Genomic DNA, 7,588 nt, shown 5'->3' on the forward strand with positions numbered 1-7,588 from the left:
TATACTCACGTCTGACTTCTGACTTCCAGAACTGTAAGGTAATAAATTCGTATTGCTTTAAGTTACTAAGTTGGTGGGACAGCAGCAATAGGAAACTAATACAACTATACACTCATATTTTCTTGAAACTCATGGTCATCTCAGGTTGCCATCTATTTTCTCACCTCTAAGTCTCATCTTTTTAAATCTCTTTGTGTCTGGACTTCACCATCCATAAAATGGGCATCGTAACAGGGTGATTGTGAGAATGAAATGAGTTACTGTGAATTAATGCACTTAGCACAGTGTCTGGCACCCAATGAGAACATTAGAAGCATGACCTGTAATTAATGATCATTATTACTTTAAGAAAAACAACTGCACCCTGGCTGGCGGGTATTGCTCAGTTGGTTGGGCATCATTCACTGCACAGAAAGGTTGCCAGTTCGATTCCTGGCCAGGGCATGTGCCCAGGTTGCAGACTTGATCCCCAGCAAGGGGCATGCAGGAGGCAGCCAGTCCATGTCTTGTTCTCACATTGATGTTTCTTTCTCTCTCTCTCTCTCTCTCAAAAAAATCAATAAATATTTTTTTTAAAAGAATAAGAAAAAACAACCTCACACCCTACTGAGGAAAGGCAACTGACATTCAGCCTCCATGTGAGAGACACTGGGAGTGGTGGAGACTGTGGTGAGCTGGTGAGTTCATGCCTGCTCCAAAGGGGACAGCCATTACCCACCCCAACCTGGGTTGTTGTCACAGGTTCCAACTTTCCAAGTCAATCCAGGAATCTGTATTTGTCCACTTGCCAAGTTTCATAATGTTTAAATATTGGCTACCAATTCCCATTTTAAAAACACAGTCAGTGACTACATGTGGCCTATGGATGAAAGGCCACCTTTGACATAACAGCTGAAAAGAATTCAAAATGTAAATGTGTGTGTGATTACAAGCATGCTTACAAAATCCTCAATTTACCAAGGATTAAAGGGCTCCTTGTGGGCCAAGCTCTGGAAAAATGCTTAAAGATTCAAGTCATTTCATCTCACAATAATCAGAGTAACGTAGAGGCCACTGTGCATCCTGTTTTACAAACGAGGAAACCGAGGCCCAGAGAAGCCAAGAATAGATGCATTTCAAGATCACACAGCCCAGAAGTGTCAGAGTGGGGCTTTGAACACAGGCGGTCTGGCTCTGGCCTAAGAACCATTCTGTTTCTCAAAGAGGAGGCATCTCAGTGTTTGACTGCAGTGACATAGAGCAGGAGGGGCACAGCCTCATACTAGGAAATTAATAAGTGATTTTATCATCATTATTTTCACTTCTACCACCTCTAAATCTTGACAAGGGGGGAGGGTTTCCTGCCCAGGGCCTGAGAGGTCTTGAGGAAGAGTTTATTGGGGGTGGAGGAGAGGGTGAAATCGGTAAAGACCAGAGCCCAGGGGGTAAAAGCGGAAATCATGTAGATCAACTTCTACTGAAAAGTAGGTTAGTGGCTTGAGCTAGGGACTTCCTGCCCCCACACATTATCTAAAACCGGTCTAGGTGTCCTGCTGCAGCAGCCTGTGCACCCGCAGGGCTCTCTCAGACTTTCCCTTCTCCTTCCCCTCCATCCTTCCCTCCCCTCCCTCTTTTTCCATATCCCTCCCACTCTTACCCATCCTCCTTACCCACTCTTTCTCTTCCTCTCCTTCACCTCAAGGCTGGGAGGCCCCTCCCAGGAATGATCTTTGGAGGTTAAACTTAGTGAGAGTTCCATCCCCAAGCGGAAGTCGGTGGCTGAGATAAATAAATTGGCCCCACACCTTGGTCTCCTCACCAAAGCCACGGAAACAGAAAGACCGTGATGAGAGTAAAGGAAACTCCAGTGGGGGCTGGGGCCCGGCCTTTGGGGCTGTCCCACCTCCCACCAGCCCAGTAAGGGCAGAGAGGCATGAAGCCCTGCGTCCTTAATAGGGGTGGGGGTGGCGGTGGGGGCAGCATCCCTGCCTCTGACTCTCCATCAGGAACATGGAGACAGCAATCACTTGTGCCCAGGTATGTGACAGGAGATGTCGGGCATAGGGAAAGTGCCCGAGAAATGCCCTTCATATTTGTAACTCACGTACGGCACTCACCCACTTATGGAGCTCTGACTGTGTGCCAGGCAGCACACCAAATGGCTTCTTCCAAGCCTGGTCTGGTTTCATCTTTACAACAGACCCAGGAGGCAAGGACTGCTGTGATCGCCCATTTTGCAGAAGAGAAAACAGAGGCACTGAGAGGTGATAGGACTTGCTCAAAGACACACAGCCAGGAAGTGGTGGGGTGAAATGGGACCCCAGGATTATCAGATGGCAAAGCCTGTTTCCTTCACCCCTGTAACCAGGCAACAATGACAGTAACAATAATAATTTATTCACCTCTGATCCCAGCCCTCATCCTAGGGTCCTTGGAAATAAGACTTCCCTCCAATCACAACAAAGTATACATTCATTTGCACAGACCATCTGTATGCGTCTCATCACTTCTTCTCCCCCCACACTCTTCCTGAGCTCCCAGTCACTCCGAGCTTCCAGGATGCCGAGAGCATGCCACTCTGTGCCGCTGCCTGCAGTAAGGTGCTGGGCGGGAGGTAGTCCTCACGTCCTCAGGAGTCGTGGATTTGAGGGCAAGGCAGACCCAGGCATGCGGTCTCTGCTTCCCCCCAAGCTTCCTGCTTGGAGCTGAGCCAGCTGGGTTCAGGTTTCTTATCCATAAAGTGACATCTGTGAGTCATTCATCGATACCTCTGTCTCTACAAGCCACTCTTGCCTTAAGACGAGGTTGGCCAAGGTGCAACATTTGCCATTTATTCCAAGACCAGCAGTCAGGGGCCCAGGGTTACAGACAACGTCTGGTCCTCACCCCGGGATGTGTTCGTCTTGGCTGAGAGGAACTTCAGGCTGTGCGTGTGTGTGCGTGTGTGTGTGTGTGTGTGTGTGTGTGTGTGTGATGAGTCTGACTATGACATGGCATGTGGAAATCTGATGTGATGATCATGTGTGTGACTGTACAGCCTGCGTGGGTGTCTGGGGTTGTGTTGGTAACTTGTGTTGTGCCACATGTGGTTATCAGGCAATGTCTCCAACCTCTAGGGGTGGCTGGGTTTTTGGCCCCTGTGGTGCCTGCTGACTCCCCAGGTGCTGAGTTCTGGGGTCCCTGGGATGCCCTCCAAGGTCTCCGCTTGCTGGATTTTCTGTCTCCTGAGGCGCTCTCTGGTCAGACCCCCTGTCAATTGGACACTGCTCGGTTTTTCACACCATGAAGGCCCCGAAGTAGGACCGTGTACCATCCCGAAGCCGGATCAGGCGCTCCTCCAGCACCCGGACGACCACCTCCTCCCCCGCGTCCAGGTGCACCACGCCGCCCAGGAAGCTGCTGTCCCACCAGATGCGAGAGCCGGTCCCTTGCTCACAGGGTGACTTCCTGCTGACCAACAGCTCCAGCTCCTCGGGATAGCGAGGCGTGCGCTTGTAGAGGCCGTGGGTGATGGGCAGGCCCCTGGCCAGCCCCTGCGGGCAGCCCACACCCCCTAGCTGCACCTTGGAGTAGATGTAATAGTAGCCGGCTTGGACAATCACCAGGGCGCCGTCTTGGTATCGGAGGTTCCTCAAGAAGGCCAGGCCCAGCTTCGACTCCCAAAGCAGCGGACCCCCTTTGCTGGTCAAGCTGAAGTTGGCCCCTGGGGAGGGAGACGAAGGAGACTGCTCAGCACATGCCCCAAACTTGCTGTGTGACTTAGGCCGGTCACCGCCCCTTTCTGAGCCTCCGCCTCTGTGCTAGGCTGTTGGAGAACTTTCTATGTATGAATTCACTTCGTCCTCTCTGGCAGGTTGGGAAACTGAGGCACAGAGAAGTGAATTCACTTGCTTCTTATACATCTTAACTCGTCTTGTTGCCCTCTTATAGGCAGGAAAGCTGAGGTATGGGGCAATTAAGTAACTTGAGAAAAGCACCAAAACGGTAGTGGTTGCTCTGGCCAGTGTTTCTCAGTAGCTACAGCATTCACTCCAAGCACTGAAGGGTCATGGGTTCGATTCCCAGTCAAGGGCAGGTACCTGGATTGCAGGTTGGATCCCTTGACCCGGTCAGTCTGGGCTCATGTGGGAGGCAACCAATTGATCTCTCTCTCTCTCTCTCTCTCTCTCTCTCTCTCTCCCTTCTGTCCTCTGTCTCCTTCTTCCTCCCTTTCTTCCACTCTCTCTAAAAATCAATGGCAAAAAATATCCTCTGGTGAGGATTACCAAAAAATAAAAAAATAAAAATAAAATAAAATAAAACACCACACACAAAAACCCTGTAGCGGCCCAGCCAACGTAGCTCAGTGATTGAGCATGACCTATGAACCAGTAGGTTATGGTTTGATTCCCAGTCAGGGCACATGCCGGGGTTGCGGGCTCGATCCCCAGTATGGGGCGTGCAGGAGGCAGCTGATCAATGATTCTCTCTCATGATTGATGTTTCTGCCTCTCTCTCCCTCTCCCTTCCTCTCTGAAATCAGTAAAAAAAAATATTTTAAAAATAACAACAAAAAACACACGCACACAAGAAAACACCTTGTACTGGCAGAATTGAGGAATGGAGGCAGAACTCACCCTGGCCTAGCAGCCTTAAAACCTCTGTGTGTCTCAGTTTCTGTCTCGATAAAATGGAGGTATGGAGAGTTTCTGCTTAGGAGTTAATGAATTAATATGTGTAAAGTGTATTATGGCGCATGACGTGTAGTGAGCTCTGTTTATTCAATGAATAAAATTAGAAATACATGGACCCAGGCAGTGCCTGTGCTCTGGGCAACTCTGTGAATAATTATTGAGTGAGTGAGTGAGTGAGTGAGTGAACACTCTGACATGTGTTTGTCTGTCTGGTCTCCCCAGGACACCCCGACCCTCACCCCTTGCAAGAACCCGGAGTCCCCCTCACCTGTCAGATGTGCTGCTGGGTTGGCCTTGTGGAACCTTGGCTCTGGAGAGAGAGTCAGAGGTCAGAGGTGAAGGCAGGTAAGGGCCAGCCTCCCAGAGGTCATCAAGTCCACTTCCTGGTGTCAACCCCACCCTTCCTGGAGTGACCCAAACTTCTGCTTCTCAGGATTGGGGGAGGGGCACCTGTGGGACTTTCTGTCCCTTGTGCAAATCCCATTGGGCAATGGGGGTGGGGGCAGCGTGGGAACCGTCCGATGCCCCTCCCTGGAGACCAGGACCCTGACTCACCTGGCGTCAGCTGCTCCCAGGATCCTGTATCCCTCTTCTGAAAATGCAGAAGAGCCCAGAGTGAGAACCTGTGGGGCCCCTCCCCTGGCATCACTCAGACTCACATGCAGATCATGGGTCCAGCATCACCCCCAGATACTAGTACACACCCAGGGCCACATGCACACACCCCACAGTAACCTCATAACCACATGGTGCCTCAGTTTTCCTCTCTGTACATGGACATATGAAGAGTGCCTGCCAAGGATTCAATGGATTCGTATGTGTAAAGTGTATCACAGCCCCTGGCATTCAGTAAACACTCTACAAGTGTTTATTCAATAAATAATGTTCAAGATACATAGACATGGGGACATAAATGCCAACATGTGGATATGGGCACGTGACACTGGACACTTAGGTGTCACTGACAAGACACACGTGGATGCAGACACATGGATGCCCGGTTTGTGGATCCAGGTGGGTCTGTGACACACAGAGACCCAGAAACAAAGACAACATCAACCCATGGGCTGTGGACTGGCAAGTGCGTGGACATGTGGGTGTGTGTGTGTACACAGGACAGCAGCACAGTCCACATGGACATGCACATGTGGCCACCAGATCCAGACACAAAGAGAAATGACCTGGAGGCACAGGACACAAGGTCTTAACCACCTGGGCATGACATAGGACACACAGACCTACAGGCATGGCCAGTAGACGGACAGTCACATCCATGGCCAACTGGAAACTGATGCAGAGAGATTCTTAGCGATGTAGACAAAGTGGATTAGCGGCAATCCCAACAATAGTAATCAGGAATGGCTAATACAGAATATGCCAGTCAGAAGGTCGATTCCAGGGGCTACAGACAACAAAACTGCTTTATAAACATTAAACTTGCTAAGAGACTAGATCTGAATTATTCCCAAACTAAATGAAATGATAATGAAGTGACACCATACAGATGCTAGCTAACACTACACTAGCAATCATATTGTAATCTAAATGTATCAAATCAATATGTTGTACACTTTAAACTTCCACAATGTTGTATATCAGTTATATCTTAATTTTATTTTTTAAAATATATATTTATTGATTGTAGAGAGAGAGAGAGGAAAGGAGAGGGAGAGAGAGAGAGAGAGAGAGAGAGAGAAACATCGATCCACCACAACATGGAGATCGAACCTGAAACCTGGGCATGTGCTCCTCACTGGGAATTGAACCAGAGACCTTTCGGTGCATGGGACAATGTTCAACCAACTGAGCCACACTGACCAGGGCAGTTATATTTTACTTTTTTAAAAAAAGGAAGAATGGTTTCCATTGGTTGAACACTTGCTTTATGCCAGCCACCACGGGCACCTATTTTATTCCATCTCAGGTAGACACTCTTATTTTCATGCCCACTTCACACATAAAGAAATTGAGGTTCAGGGAGATGAATGAACTTGCCTTGGGCTGCTCTGAGTCTGTCCCCTGCCCTGCATACCCATGCGCAGAGAGACACGCAGGGACATAGGAGATCTGCCTACCTCTGGCCCCCAGTCCCCACTCACCGGCAATGAGGTGGCCATTTGTCCCAGGCGCCAGTGCAGGTGCAGCAGGAACCAGCCCTGCAGGGCCAGCCCGGCCATGAGCAGCAGCAGCAGGAGGACCAGACTTAACCTGGCAGCACTGCAGGCCTGTCTCCGGGGCTTGCGCTCCAGCCTCCTGAATGGGATGTCCGTCTGTCCGTCCACCACGAACACCGAGGGCTGCACCACTGTCTCCTCCATGCCTGTGTGGATGAGGCCCAGATGCCTAGGCTAGGCTCGCACGGCTGGGTCCTGTGGGCTGGGAGGAAAACCACAATTGCCCAACGCTCCTGGGCTTCGCACGCTGCACACAGGCACTCGTGGGTCCTGGGGCTGCCTTTAGAGCTGTGGTTCAGCCCCTCCTCTTTCCCCCTTGCCCTCCTCTCCTTCCTGTTGCCCCACCCCCGCTGGCCCCATCTCACTCTCACTCATACAGTCGCTCATACTTTCCAGAGGCAGCTGAAGATGTGACTCAGGTGGGGATCAGAGAACAGAGGTTCCAGCTTTCCCTTCTGGCTGCTTCATTCACTTGGTTGCCAAATATTAATTGAGCATCTCCTATGTGTCACTTTTCCAGGTGTGGGGGCACTGCCATGGACAAGACAGACAAAAGCCCCTGGTCCTACAGAGCTCCTATTATAGTCCCGTGAGAAAGACAATGAGCCCAATAAATAAGAAAATAACATATAGTATTTTAGGCTGTGATAAGAGTCATGGAAAATACAAGAGTGGTTTTTGTGTGTGCACATGTAGATGGGCGTGTATATGCTTGAGTGTACATGCATATTGTGTGCGAGTGTGTGCATGTATATGTGCATG

General features: G+C 50.1%; 1 protein-coding gene across 3 annotated transcripts; it reads right to left on the reverse strand.

Annotated features, from left to right (window-relative positions):
- Positions 1-2,387: 2,387 nt before the first annotated feature.
- On the reverse strand, positions 2,388-6,970 carry TNFSF14 (TNF superfamily member 14). 3 transcript variants are annotated; one of them, XM_070413903.1, is made up of 4 exons: positions 6,861-6,970; positions 5,208-5,239; positions 4,921-4,962; positions 2,388-3,682 (listed from the first exon to the last, which is right to left on the reverse strand). In XM_070413903.1, exons 1-4 carry the CDS (start codon positions 6,968-6,970, stop codon positions 3,255-3,257), a joined length of 612 nt encoding a protein of 203 aa, XP_070270004.1. In that variant the 3' UTR covers positions 2,388-3,254. The 3 variants fall into 3 exon arrangements, with proteins under 3 accessions (XP_070270004.1, XP_070270003.1, XP_070270002.1); XM_070413902.1 differs by having other exon boundaries at positions 5,208-5,241; positions 6,752-6,970; XM_070413901.1 differs by having other exon boundaries at positions 5,208-5,244; positions 6,752-6,970.
- Positions 6,971-7,588: the final 618 nt, after the last annotated feature.

This window comes from Myotis yumanensis, unplaced genomic scaffold (assembly GCF_028538775.1).
Source record: "Myotis yumanensis isolate MYYU_CA2020_CCGP unplaced genomic scaffold, mMyoYum1.0.hap1 SCAF_5, whole genome shotgun sequence".
NCBI classification, from domain to species: Eukaryota; Metazoa; Chordata; class Mammalia; order Chiroptera; family Vespertilionidae; genus Myotis; species Myotis yumanensis.